General features: G+C 31.8%; 2 protein-coding genes across 2 annotated transcripts in view; one reads left to right on the forward strand and one right to left on the reverse strand.

The window, feature by feature from the left end:
* Positions 1 to 4,886, reverse strand: part of nudC — a 31,512-nt gene extending 26,626 nt beyond the window's left edge. Inside the window, exons 1-4 of the mRNA XM_053746561.2 lie at positions 4,676 to 4,886; positions 3,933 to 4,010; positions 2,325 to 2,544; positions 769 to 923 (exon numbers count right to left, since the gene is read on the reverse strand). Coding sequence (XP_053602536.1) covers positions 769 to 923; positions 2,325 to 2,544; positions 3,933 to 4,010; positions 4,676 to 4,750 — 528 coding nt within the window. The 5' untranslated portion in view covers positions 4,751 to 4,886. The remainder of the gene's footprint in view (positions 1 to 768; positions 924 to 2,324; positions 2,545 to 3,932; positions 4,011 to 4,675) is intronic.
* An 801-nt stretch (positions 4,887 to 5,687) lies between these two features.
* Positions 5,688 to 12,150, forward strand: LOC128670746 (broad-complex core protein isoforms 1/2/3/4/5-like). Its single transcript, XM_053746700.1, has 6 exons — positions 5,688 to 5,840; positions 5,939 to 6,141; positions 6,256 to 6,432; positions 7,097 to 7,441; positions 9,205 to 9,355; positions 9,950 to 12,150. The coding sequence occupies exons 2-6, from the start codon at positions 5,962 to 5,964 to the stop codon at positions 10,513 to 10,515; spliced, it is 1,419 nt and encodes a 472-aa protein (XP_053602675.1). The 5' UTR covers positions 5,688 to 5,840; positions 5,939 to 5,961; the 3' UTR covers positions 10,516 to 12,150.
* Positions 12,151 to 15,575: the final 3,425 nt, after the last annotated feature.

Below are 15,575 nucleotides of genomic sequence, written 5' to 3' on the forward strand. Positions count from 1 at the left end.
ATAGCAAAATAACATTACCATTTCGAGTGAAGGAGATAATATGCTGCAGAACAACTGTGATAATTTAAAAATCTAAAATAAAATTGTACCCCTTATTTTGTTTTATTTTATTTTTTTGCATTCTCGCAATCATTTGTGAATAACATATTAGGTAATATGGTCATTTTTACCATTAGCTTTTTACCATATTAGCGAAAACTAAAAGCCATGGCAACAAAACAAGCCAGCCATTACACAAGCCAGCCATTACATTCAGATGCAATATGTTAACTACAAGGTGTATTCGCCAAATTACCAAGGGCCCGAAAAGGGTGTGCCGTAAAGGTATAATGCAGCCGACGCGTTATATCTACCTTTTTGTTTTATTCATAACTACAGAGTTATACAGATATCCCAAGTAAGGAATGCAAACGTGATACTTTATCTGCCAATGGAACTGAGAGGAAGGCTCCAGACAGAATTGACGCCCAATTATGGATGAGGATTTTCCTCGATTTGGCGTAAATAAATACACCCTATTTATATTTAAATCCACCCTATTTATAATTTTTTTAAGCAAGATTCAATATTTTTGACATTATAGCATCAATTATTTTTCTTTATTTTAATTTTGTAATATTATAGACACAACAGCAATTTAATTGTCAGTAAAACCGAAAACTGCTTTATGTAACATTATAATGTGAATTTTATTGTATGGAAAGTGAAAACAAATATAATGGTATAAGGTATGTTAATTACTGCTCCATAAATAAATAGTTCACTCACCTCCACTTCCTCCAAAGTCTGAGTCCATCTGTAGTGCTCCAGGTCACATCCATTACCAGAATTAGGTTTAAGTTTGTCCTTCTCTTTAGGATCATCATCTTCTTCAGGTGGCTCTACTTCTTCTGGGTTGCTATCACCATCACCTATTTCGGCCTCTGGAAATCATAAAGAAAGGTATGGTTAATTGGTACTGTAAAATTAAATATAAATTTAAATTATTTAAATTATCTTTTTCTTGTTCCTCTCTATATTCTAACTCTCTCATCTAAGCTTGTTCTCGTTTAAATTAGGTATTGATTATACCTAATTACGCCTAAAGTCAAATTCATTAAGGTTAGCCATAAAGTCCACTGACACCTGCGTACTATGTTTTCCTAATTTCAAAAACGACAGTTTCGGAATATATTCCGAAACTGTCGTGAAATGTATCGCTAAATTGTATAAACACGGTAACTTGGTATAGGGTAGGAGTCATACAAGTTCACAGTAGAAATAATCAACATATATTTAAAAGTACACGATATTAATTCTATCTTCCTAACTGTGTTGGTTTGTTACTCTTTACGTTTTAACCACTGTAGTCTGTGGGTTGTGGTTCCATTTTAAACAAAAAAATTAACAAAGAAAACAAATTTCAAATAAATATATTGTGCGGCTGTCAAACAAAATGGCAGCCGAATGTTGTCAATCTCTGTCATCGTAAGTGGGAGCAATGAACTTTATGGCCATTCTACATGAACGATACTTTAGAAGCCCCGCGGCCATTTAAAAACCAAAGTGTAAATTTTGAAATGGCTGTGATTTTATGACAGGCCACCTGCTTGATGTCAACCCTCTTGGGGAATGATCAGTCGCTTCGTATGACATCCACTGGAGGATATGCAGTTTATTTATCAAATTTATATCTATATAATATAAAACTCTTCCGTTACTGAGTTACTGACTGACAGACAACGTACAGCCGAAACTATACCGGGCGTAGGAAGCTGAAATTTGGCATGTAGATTCCTGGGGAGTGGAGGTGAGCTCTAAAAGAGGATTTTTGGAAATTCTACTCTGAAGGGGATGAACGCGGTGAAAAGCTTTTTTATATGAAAGTTCTACACCGTTAAAATTAGTGACTTGAAAATTAGGGTTTTAGTTGTTTACAACAAAATAATGAATATGTGTTTCAGATTTTTCTAAAAATTTACCTACAACCAATCAAAATGGGTGATTGTATGGGACTTACAACTATAATACAATTTTCAAGATAAAAATCTTTAAATTGGTAATCATACTCTTCATCATTTTTTATATGAGGAGGAAGGAAGAAGAAAATATAATAATGCATGAAAATTGCATTTCTATGGTGATGGGATAATATGTAGGAAACGGTACGCGATCCCTACATGGAAGGAAGCGGGAAGCGAGATTGGACAAACAGGAAATTGACCATTGAACAGAATACGGGATAAAAGAATGACCGAGATTTTACTACTAAATTAGCGCGGGCGAAGCCGCGGGCAAACGCTAGCCATAGTATAAAGTTATTGTTTAAAGCAATAATAACTTACTTTTCTTTTGCTCCTTTTCAATATCTTCTTGCATTTTCTCTGCCTCTTGCTCAGATAGTTCAGTGACCGAAGCTGCCTCGAAGTCTTGTTGGAGCCTCTCCTTTTCTTTCCTCTGCTGTATTTCCTTCAATTTCTTGTCTGCTTCTTCTTTCTCCTTCTTAATTCTATTGGCTTCTTCTGTTGCTTTCTTTGCATGCTCGTAGAATGTTTCTTTGACTACCTGTAAAAGTTAAAAACAATATTAATATATTATTTAATCTATCTTCAAAGATTTTACAAAAGGATTTTTGTGACGTTTTGGATAAAAAAAGAAATAACACGGAGGCAAAACCTTGACTAACATATAGGAAAAGAGATAGGTTTATGCCATGTATTTACCCAATTGAATCCCAAAACTTTTCAAAAATAACTATTGGGAAACTGCTGGACATATGATTTGGAAACCATGTAATAGACAATTTTACAAATGAAAATAATTGACATAAATGTTAATACCTCTGGTATTGTCAGGTAATTAACTTGGATTGCAATAAAATATTATTTTCAAACTGACCAATACCAATAAGGTATTTGTTGCAGGATATTTGTTTAGGTTACTCAAAAAAGTGGGTACACAATGTTTTTTTATTGAAATAAACACTCTAAAAATCATTATATTAGCATTGTTATAAGGTATTTATTTGATTTCCAATTTTAAAAATGATTACCTTGCCAAGATTTACATTTTTAAAGTGAATATTTCCATTTAAAGACATTTCAAGATACCTTTCAATTAAAAGATATATAAGGTCATTCTTTTATAAATAACTACAGTTACTGTTATAGGTGGTATAGTTGCATAACTTTGTTTATTAAGGAACAGTATCAATAGTCCATTTGTTTGCACAATAAACCAAATGTATTTTTTATAAAATGCCAAGGTTTATAATAAAGGCTAATGCCATGCCAGTGATCCATTAACATGTAATGTTCAAACTGCTATCATTGTAACCATCTTTGTTATGATTTTAGTAACACTGCCATGTTGATTTATTGTTTAAGGTGAATAAAATGGATGGTGCAATATATTACATACTATATAGTCTCAAACTACATAACCAAGGATGTCGATGACTGTGCAAGTGGGGACAAAAAGGTAGGAAAATGGGCCCTAGAGTCCAACACTCAATGGCTGAGGAAAGAATTGGAAACACACCATTTTTTAAATACAAATTATATATTAAAAACATGAAAAAGTATTACAATCAAACATGTTTGATTTGACATTGAGTAAAATAACCAGCTAAATTGATGTAAAATAATGTCAGATCACTCTTTCTACAGAGATCATTAGCTGGTAAGAAACACATAGTAAGTATAAATGGTTCCTTGTATATAAAAGTACTGCAACAATAGAATTCAATATTGTCTATATATTTATAAATGATATTACTGAAGATCATAATGAAGTAAAATATAAAACTGATGTAAACAATATGTTGTATAAAATACATTAGTATAACTTGTTGATTCTTAATAGATCTCAACAAGAACAATAAGAAAATCAATAAATATATCTATGTAGGTATTAAACTATGAACATAAGTAAACATATATATAGAAACTCACTTTTTCCCAATCACCTTCTTTTCCTCCAGTGAAAAAGTCAGTTTTTCGTGCCAAAAATCCAACTATAGTCCTCAGAAGCTGAAAATATAACACATGATTAACATCACTGACATATACCTACCAAAGTAAGGAACTTGATGCAATTAATAAAATGAGAGAAGTATTTTATTTCATTTAAGGTTGAAAAGGTGACTAAAAAACAGGAACCAATACAAGTATTTTACAATAAATGTATTACAATCTCATCATAACAAAATGTAAATACAGTGTGAGGTGGTAAAAACTGGTGGTAGAAAGTTCTCCCCTTCTTGTATGTACTAAAAAATAGGTCAAAGTAAGTATAAAGATTTCTTTTTACCTAATACTGAACTTGATCCATGAATCTAGAGTTCAAATTAGGTAGGTACCTAATGATATAGAATATTTTCTGGAAAGTTCTATTGTGATGCAATAAAATTTGAACTCACAAAAATAGTAGGTATGAAAAGTTAAGTATTATCCAAAGCTTGTTTTGTTATAACGAATTTGTCACCATGGTAAATAATTTATTGATATACTGGTGGTTACCGGGATGCGTCTTACCACATGGTTAGCAAGTCTCATAGATATTTTGTCATTATATGTGACTAAAGAGTCGATGAGAACAGTATCTAGTTTGAAATATGATTAATCCAGAAATATGTTACATACTTGAAATTAAACAATAGCTTTTGTTACCTATACCAAGGTTCAGAAGAACTTACATCTTTTACGCCGCCTTCATGTTGCTGGGCCATGGCAAGAAGCATCGAATCAAATCGTTCAGGATCATTAGCCATAGTGATCACGAATACGATTAAGTTAAGAAATAGAAAATATTGCAAGATAAAATAGCAATAACTGAAAACCTCTTCAAAACAGAAACACAATCACACAATCACGTCGAATTAGTGGAACAGCAAACGTAAATTTGACTGACTGACAGAAGTGAAAAATGTATTGAATTGAATTGAACATTGACATTGACACAATCAGACAACAAAACAGCGGTCCTGTCCTGCAGTCTGCACGTTCCGTATTGAATACCCAACCACTAGGTACCCAACAAACACTGTGACCGCTAAAATTCCATTATCCTGCCCATTAAACAGCACGTATGTATACGACGGTATTGGTAATGAACAAAATATATTTTATGCAAAGATATAAGAATATTTCAATGTAATGTTTATGTTCTGTGACATCTTTAAATAGCGTATACGAAACTTTTAATAAACATTTGTATTATTAGGAATTTTGTACCTCGTTTCATAATAGAAACGAGCAAATCATTTGTTATACACCTAACACAAATACTTATTTTTTTACAGTTTTAAAGTAATTTATTTAAAATATAAAGTACTAAAAGACATTATAAGCTAAAATTAAAACTACATTATAAATACTAAATTGTTTTCTGTGATTTTAGATATGTTTTAGTAGCAGATTACGATTACTGAGTTTATGTACTTTAGCTTAAAGTGTGATTGAAGTTTTTATAAATAACAAGTTTATCTGTTATTTATGGATAACAAGGATTTTACAAAAAAAACTTGGTTTTAGAATATGATCTATAATCTAGCCCAAACATGTAACTGTGTAGTACAATATTAGTACAATGTAGTAGTATATTACGCTCATTTACACTGTTTGATTGATATTAGGTAGGTAATGTTTTTTATGCTACTTGGGTATCAAAGACAAGTTAGACCCTAGGGGGAATAGACAAATCAAATCATACACACACAGATGCAGAAAGTGAAAGAAAGTGTCAATGGAGGTCATGCATTGCATTTTTGTGCATTTTTTTATCAATTAAATTTACCAAGAAACTCTCTATTGACAAAAAGTCTAATGAATTTTGCTTTGGTGATGTGTTTAATACAACAGGTCGGTGACTAATTTGTGAAATGTTATCATAGCGCAATTTAAATTTGTAGTTGTAGATTGTCAAAAATTACAGTCATCGAAATCGTTTCATTTTCCAGGATTTTCATCGAAAACTTAAGTAATGGCAGATCAATTTTGTTTACGTTGGAATAATTTCCAAACAAATATCGTGAGTGCCTTGGATTCCTTGAAATGTTCGGAAGATTTGGTCGATGTTACTCTCACTTGCGAGGGCAGAAACATCAAGGCCCACAAAGTCATACTGTCCGCGTGCAGCCCGTACTTCAGGAATGTGTTCAAGGTGAATGACTCGGGGCAACCTTCGACTTTATGCTTGTACTGTATGCAGAGAAAATAGGTTATGTGTTTATATTTTCATTATGATGAAGTTAAACAACGCATGTTTTGATTTTAGGAAAATCCATGTCAACATCCAGTAATAATACTAAAAGACGTATCTGCAGATGATATAGTGAGTTTGTTGTCATACATGTATCAAGGTGAAGTGTTCATAGAAGAGAGTAAACTGTCATCATTCTTGCATACAGCAGCTTTGTTACAAGTCAAGGGGCTCACTGGTGTGACACAACAGGTAAATGTGGGGATATTTATCCATTTTACAAATTATTCTTTTTCATTGGTACTTTTTTATTGAACACATCAAATGTTTTTATGTTTTCTTTGGAAGGAAAATATGTATTTGGAATTGGCACCAGTTCTGGATCTATTGATGGGATTTATAACTTTTTATTCGTAATTAAGCATATTTGTGATAGGAGTATTCATATGCATATATGTACATATAATTTACTTGTTTTATAATTTACTAGGCTAGTTGGTATTTTTAAAGTTCTTATGCTTTAGCTACAAGTTAGTTTAGCTAATTATTCAATTGAAGTGACAGTTCAAGGCTATATTCATATGGGGCCTTGGGAAATAGCTATTTATAGTGAATGTAGTCTTTCTAAATTAACTGGTATACTGGCATATATTAGGTGCAACTTAAATTTCACCATGGTGTAGTGTGTTATAATTTAATAATAATGTTTATTTATCACATCCACAATCTGTACAAGTGTATTTTATAATAATGTTTTTCTTGTGTGTGTGTTATTCTGACCATAAGGTAAAATATTAAGCTAATTCATAATCAATGTGCTAAACTAATTTTGCATAAGACATTGCATGATTTGTAAAACTGCAAATTAATGCAATAAATATTATTAGTTTCTTTAAAAACATGTTTTATTTTTCAGAAGGAGAATTTCATATCACCGAATACATCAAATAAATTGTATACACAACTAACAATTTCCTCTAAGTCACATTCAGCTGGACATAAGGAAACAAAACTACCGGCTTTGAAAAAGAGAAGAAGCAGCACTTCTGATAAACCTAATGATGTGACAGTTGGAGATGGCACACATAAAAAGAATAAAACATTAGAAAATTGTGATATTCATACTAAAAATAATATTTCTCAATTGAACAAATCAGAGAGTTCAGTATTTGTACCTGAAAATAATATAGACAAAAAGGTGGATGGAAAGCAAAATGAAATACAAACAATAACTGCGAATGGAAAGACTACATTGTCTCAGGTACATGATAGTTAAATTTTATTATCCAAAATAATGTGTAAATTTTAAAGTAAACGTTTAGATTCAATCCTATGTGTGCAATATGCCAATATATACCAATCTGACTCCACACATAGGTAGTGTGGTGTATAGATCACTACTAGATTTCAATGAAGGAAAAAATTGTGAGGAAAAGGGTTTGAAGATTTGTGGCATACCTACTGCCGCCATTTTGATTTTTTTTCAAAATCGCGGCCAGCCATGAAACATATATAAATCGATAGCTGACATTAATACCAACAAAAAATATTAGAACAATGACCCTCGTAAAGTGTCAGGTTTCTGAGATAATAACCGTCAAAGTTGATCACGTGACATCCATAATTATAAGCAAGGGTATGTGTTCTGATGAATCAAGATGTTAAAAAAAATAACTTTTAGAACAAATATGTATGTTGCATTGTATCTGGATATATTTTTCAACTTAATAACATATTTTGTGACCATCTATGTGTGAGTGCAGTATCGTCATTTGATTTAATATGACATTTGACATTATAGGGTAAATAAAAGTAATAGGTACCTCTTATAGGAATAATCATAAAATTAAAAATTCTCTTTACATTTATATTGTGGCATAGTTTTATGGTTACCTACTACAATTTCTCTTTGCGAAAATAGTTATATAAACCTGGATTTCTTTTTACATTGGCACAAAAGGGAAAAAAATTAATAGTACGGAACAGTATTTTAATTGCCCGATAAACATTTTAAGGCATCATGCTTTTAGTATACACAATTTAAATACTTTTGAGACTACAAACACAAAAATCACATTCATAACATCAATACAAATACTAAATAACGAATAACTCGCACAGAGAGGCGTTTACTCCCGCATAGAAAGAACACAGGTAGCAAACTGAGTGCAGCGGTCGGGGGTATAAAGGTGCCCCCCCCCTTCCGTCTCGCTTGCACATTAGAATAATACAATATATAATCTTTTTTCTTGTTATATATAACATCTAAAACAATACCTAATGAACAGTACGTCACCATTGACTTTTTTGTCGTAGTATGAAATATTCTTATTAAGTACATAGTAGCCGCAACATGTAGAAATATCATGAGGCATAGTTATCTATGTTTTATTATTAATATTATCTATACCTATTAGAATATTTTGTGTATGTTTACACATTGTTATACCAAATAGATGGGATTATAGTCGCTATTAAAAAAAAAATCACGTGATCAATTTTGACGGTTATTTTCTCGGAAACCTGACACTTTATGAAGGTCATTGAATTAATATTTTTTGTTGGCATTAATGTCAGCTATCGATTTATAAAAGTTTCATGGCAGGCCGCGATTTTGAAAAAAAAACAAAATGGCGGCAGTAGCTATGCCACGCTCCATAGTAAAATCTTCAAACCCCTTTGCAGTAATGGACTATTTAGCTGTACTAAATGTAGATTTTAGTGTATGTGACTCAGCAGTCACAGTAATACTGGTGTCAGATTTTTATTCAAGTCACCTGTCAGTTTCATTCAGTGCATTTCCCATGTCATTTATGACTATTGTTATGCCATTTCATGACAGTTCATTAAATGGCTGCTAGTAGTCATAAAAGATAGGAATTGCAGTATATCACATTTTATAAGAAGAAGTGTCTTCATCGATTTTCATAATTATCATTTGCATTATCATTATAGAAATTGATTTGAGTATTGTAAAATTGATCTAGGTGCAAGTAGTAAATGTATCATTATTATATTTTCCAGGTTAATGCTCACACAGACAATATTCCTGTGATTGTCAAAACGGAGAGGCTTGATGATGAGGAGTCTCCAGCCATCTTACCTCCAGTGAATTCTGACGATGATGGACATCCAGATTATGAAAACAGTATGCTTGCCAGATCTCTACTATCAGGTAACTTTGACTTCTGTGAGTTTTTCATATAAACTTATAGACAAACTTCCATGTGTTATTCTGCCCTTGTTACATGAGTACCAAGTAAGAGTACTTGAAATGGTCTGTTATCACTATGACTCCATGGTATAAACTAGGTTTCTAATCTTTCTAATTTTTAAACTATACAGCAGATTTTGATGTAGTTTTCACTGTTGTATAGACAAATTATAAAAATAAGGAACATTTGGATTTCTTTTAAGTTTCTATGGGTCGGATAATAAATTATTATTAGAGAAGAGTTGTTTTTTACTTTTCCTTATTGTTAGAGCAGATTTTCAGACTTTAAAAAATATTACTAGGTTTAAGCAAAAAAATTCGATTCAGATTCTGAATAATTTGGACACATGTATACCGAAACTGACAAAGTTCGGCGAACATGTCCGCGATAGTGTAGAGTCGGCATGAAAGTTGATGTCCACACAGGTTATTAAATTAGAATTCCTTAGTAGTATACTCAAATTAGCTACGGTCCAAAAACCATAATGTAAAATAAAAATCTATATTATGTATACACTTTAATTTTGTTACAATTATGATTTTTCTAAATTTCAGGAATAAACCCATCAAAAGGAGATGTCAGTGCCAATAACTCTTCCACAAAGAAAGCATGCATTGTGGTTTCTGAAACACTCTGTGCCAGATCAAAAGAAGTCAATACTGATACTGTGACCTTCACTAATGCCGTTGCTAAAAGTCCACTTAAGAATACGAGTACAGATGACATTTTAGTTAAACCTGAAAAACAGTCGCCAAAATCTGACATGGAATATGAACCAGAGGTTTTATTGTCGGAACAACAAGATACCGATTCTGATAACACATATACAACAGAGCAATCTCAAACACTTTTATTATTGGCCAGTATGTCTAATGTTCCTGTCTTGGGAGGTGCTTCGACATCTCAAGGAGTGTCACATCAGTCTAACCATGCTGCTATATGCGGGGACTGTCCTCATTGTGGAATGAAATATTCCAATCAATCGGCGCTCAAGTATCACGTGCGCTTGATGCATTCTGATTTAACTAACAGGCTGTGTTGTTATCTTTGTCCAAGGTCGTTCACTATGCGAGAGACATTTAAGGAGCATATGTGGACAAGTCATGGTCAAAGAAATTAATAAGGAGAAAATTTTTCAATTGTGCCTTAGTTTCCTTCCTGGTCGATTTGTGAGGGGAATGTGTTTTACGCCTGATTTACAAGTCGTGTGTCAAGCAAGAAAAATCTTTAAAATGCCCTTTTCAAGAGTTTATTGCTTGATTGAGAGGGCAATGACAATTAGTTGCTTTCAACAGTCTTATCACAAATTGTTCCTTTTGTGACATGGTTATTGCAAAGTTTAAATTAAGTTTGGTGTTCACTTATGTGGAATCCAAAGACCCATTTAAGACCAAAATTGGTTTTACAAAAATGTTGTGTGAGTTTGAAATTTTTGATGTAGTGACTTTTAGTGTAGAAAAATAAATGGTGTGCCTTTATTATATATTTACATGTTAAGAAGTTATAATGATATTAATAGGCATAGACATAAAGAATTACATGTGGAACTGAAATTATGACTTCATAAGATGTAATTTTCCGACCATTAAGAAAATTGGTAATTAATAAAAACGAATCTTACTGCAAAGTAACATATGTATGTTGCTGCAGTAATTATGTATGTACAGATAGTACAACAGTGTTTACAGGTGGTTTACATATTTATTTATGTTGATGTTTAATACTTTTAAGTTAAAAGTGTAATTTAAGTATAGTGTTATTTATAAATAAGTCAACTATAGGGTGCAAAGTTTAGTATGTTACCAGAATTGGGAGCCATTTCTTTAACGATTGGTGCTAGCAAATAAATCCATAGAGAATTATTAGTGCATAGACTGGTGATGTTCATGCATATTTTGTTGATGTCAATTTGTACAAGTTTTACATGTTACCTCGCTATAAAACGATTTCCTTATCTATTAAACTATATGACCAAGTAAAAAGCCTATATGATTCATGAATTTGAATCTATGCTGTATGTGAAGTAAATTTCATATCGGTTTAAATTTTACCACAAGATTTAGTTCACTTAATCAGTATTGTTGAATAAAATATTTTTGTAATAAAATGTGTATGTGTGTTATAGTTTGCTGGTCACGGAGAGAATATGCTGATGTTGCCCTCTTGCGTTGTATATATTTGAATGTTCTATCTATATGGTCCAGAAGATTTTAACTACATAAAAAGATATGAAATATTGTCGAATAAAAGATGGGTTCAGAAATGAGATTTTTGTTATTGTTAACATATTTATAGCAGTGTATACTTACTTGTATATTGAGTATTTGGGAAGAAACATCCAAACAGAAAGAGGCAACATTATGCAATTGTTTTATTTTGCTTTTAATTTGGTGACCTGTGCCAAATTGGTTTTTATAAATGGTAAACTATCACAACCATAAGTTACCACTATTTGTAGTCTAGACTTTAAAAATTAGTTATTTTTGTTAGGTTAAGTATTGCAACATTTGTTAACTTGTATCTACTGTTGTTAGATTACTCCAATGTGTCGAATGCCATTAGCGAAGTATAATGACGTCATAGATTTATAAACGAGATGAGAAGGAATATTATTAGATAGGTATATTTATACATAGAGCCTTTAGTTAAAAGATGAATATTTACGTACCTATATAAGTTGTTGAATATTTTATTCAGAATTTTACAAAATTTACATTTTAAATTATGTTTTAAATAAATTTTATGCTTCTTAAAATATTTTATTTATTTACGGCAATCCTTTAACGTACAATAACTGCGTGTTATTTGTTATTCGTTTCCAGATGAATAAAATAAAAAGTTTTTTTATTTCTTATAAATAGAATATAAAACTTTGAGAAAGTTTTCACAAGTAATTATTGTAAAATATCATAAAGAATACGTTTCTTTCTGATATTTTACAATAATTACTTGTAATGTTACTACAAGATACTTAAAACTAGTATAAATACATATATACTGGCGTTTATTGTAACTTTTTCTAAAAGAATCAATTTATAATGGAGTTGATGCAAAACTTATTCGGAAATTAGGTATGCAAAGGTTTGCTGAAAATAAGAGTCAAATGATTTTAATGTCTTGGATGGTATGTAAGTATACTTTTTACGACGTAAGTATATATATATATATCCTGAAAAAGAAACAAGTAATATGATAATTTGGATTGTCCGTCCATAGCAAAGGAGATTTTACATGTACCAAGTATGTGTGTATGTAGTGTAGGTATTGCAAAGGTTCGTGCCCCCTTCTCTGCACGTAACTGTACATCACAATCAATCAGTGATGATTCACCACTTAATATCATAAAATATAGAATCGTGTAAAAGTTCGTGCGCTTACGCACCGGTTTGTACATAGCTAAGTATGGGAATCAACCGAGTCCCGACTCAGTAGGTAGTGGGGCAACTGGATGGGTTTAGTCAATTAGGAAAATGTTACTTAAAAAAATCTTTTTTTTTTTTAATTATCCGTTTAAATGTTAACATTCAATATGGATCGCGGGCGAGGCGGGCGGGTGAAAAGGGAGAGCGCCGTTAACGCGATGGCGCAAACAAGGAGATACGAAAGTAAGGACGGGACTTTTTTTACAATGAGTTTTATCTAAACTCGTAGAACAAACGTTGTTCATGATTCAGCTTTCTACTGCGGCGAGGCTGCTGGTGTTATAAAAAAACCCTGTCAAATAGCTTAGTGTGGAGGTCAAAATAACGCATTAGGCATACACTACCCTCCGTTTTCCCGGTAAGCTTCCATAAAAAATCTTACACTTTGTGCGGTATTTATTTAAAATAATTGAATTAAATGTATATTTCTTTTACATAAATAAGTAGTTTTATAAAATAGTTTTATTTAACTCAATATTCCATTTCTTGACCTCGCAAAAAAGTATTTTTTGTTTGTTTTGTTTGAAATACCTAACTTTAATGTTAATTTATTGCAAGGAGGTAAGTAGGTAAAGTTGTTTTTCGAAGTTTTAAACACATTTTTTTTAACCACGCGAAGTTTCTCATGAATTGTATGTAGGTAGGTAAGTACCTATTTGGGCGCCAAATGAATAAAAAAAATAGTTTTTACCTAATGATATTGCCACCAAGAGAAATTGCAATAAAATCGAATCACTCGAAAATTAACCACAACGGTATGAAATAAACAATGTAAAATGACAACTTATTATCACATACCTACTTATATTTGCATTATTTTTATTAAAAATAACTGTTTTGTAAGTGGCCGGTCAACATTGCCTTGGAAAATATAATATCAGTCTAACGATGTGGCCAGTCCAACATAGGTAACATTTGAAAAAGAAAAAGTTTTGAAAATAGATTCAGCATAACGATTCACGTCACTAGCTAACGTATAGCGTAGGTAGGTTGCGGGTAGGTGTAAGGGCGTCGTGGAAGCCCCTTAGTGCAGAGACAGCTCCGTTGGGACGCTATTGATCGTCATCCACCGTCAGTGACCGAGCGCCCCTATTGATTCGCCGCAATCTGCATGATAACCCGGCTTCTCTACACAACATACATTAGAACATATTATCGTACGACATTATTTTACCGTAGTCGGTGCTATGTAGAACTAAAGAATGTTTAGTTATTACACTGTAAAAGAGTCTGGACTGGAAACATAACTGTCCGACTATAAATCTTTCTTATATGAAATAAACAATCACAAGGTAAAAAAGTAATTCTAGTTCAACTTCCCGTGTATTTAATTCTCTGTACATAAATAAATAGGTATGATGTGTCGGTAGGACACCGGCAGGAACAAATCACAAACTCTGGTATGAAATTATGAGCGAAAAATATAGACGAGGTCATTCAACATTTCAAAACCTTGGGTCATTGCGTGAATGCTTAGGTACGTAGGTAGGATAAGCTCGTCATATTCTTAGCAGCTAGTATCAGGCATATAGGTACACAAATCAATTATTCTATGAATACACAACACCTACATTAGGTACACTAATTACTTTGGTAGTACCTACCTACGTATAACTTATGAAGTACCTACCTGATTTTAACTCTAGACGATAATTACACAAGCACCTAAGTAGGAAAGGTGACATAACTTTGAATGTAATTATTTTTTAACTATTTTTTAATATTCTAAAACAAGTCATCACGTCATTGTGTTCTTTTTAAATATCAGGTTTAGTTTTATTTTTATTGATATGGTTTACAAAAAATTCGAGTTGTCTTCTGAAGGACATTACTTTTGAAAGGAGTAGGTGTTATATCAATTCAATATAAACTCAATCAAATTATTAGTACCTAGAATTATTTTGGAAAATGCTTAATTTTACAAATTACCGAAAGTAGACTGGTGATATCGAATTTGTGAATCTCAATATGAAATCCCAATCTGACGCTCAACTTTTTTTAAAAAGTTGTAGATATTTCAAAGAAAAGACAATTCACAAAAATACAATTCACAAGACAGAAGAACGGAATAATTTTCTTTGGGAAATATCCTGAAAAAATCGTTATTCACTGGCAATACCGCCAAGCGTCTAGGGTTTGATTCCCAGGGGTCAGCCGTGCTATCTCGTAACCAAGTGGTAATGAACGTATTACTTATTAAATTCTGCTCAAGTTAGCAGGTCTTCTTGAAATGGAAGAGTCAAATAAGGGAAACGATTTTAGGTTATCTTAATTTTTATTTTACTTAACCTGTGAGGCTGAGAGAAATTGATAGAAATATACAGTTTTAAAATGTAATTAAAAGTAAGATAAAAAGATATACAATACAAATATAGATAAAAAGTTTATGTACTAACATTTTATTTATCAATTACAACAAAATAATGACAAAATAGTATTCACACACATACTTCGTTAATTTTATGCTTTACTTAATTTATTCATTCATTCAATGTATTCACGTATTTTGATTCAATGTATTCAACGTATTGTGACAACTCGGACACTCTATCTGACTGAAGAAGAAACTGGAAAATGCTCACATGAGAGATATAGACAAAATTAAGAATATACCTATAAATAAAAAAAAAATTGTGATGCAGGCGTAATTAAGGTCAATAAATTCAAAATTTGTCTACTTCCACTTTGTTTGTTTAAAAAAGTATTAAATAAGTTTAGTTATGATTATGATTATGAGAGAAGCTGGTCGCTTTCTCAA

This window comes from Plodia interpunctella, chromosome 6 (genome assembly GCF_027563975.2).
Source record: "Plodia interpunctella isolate USDA-ARS_2022_Savannah chromosome 6, ilPloInte3.2, whole genome shotgun sequence".
Taxonomy (NCBI): Eukaryota; Metazoa; Arthropoda; class Insecta; order Lepidoptera; family Pyralidae; genus Plodia; species Plodia interpunctella.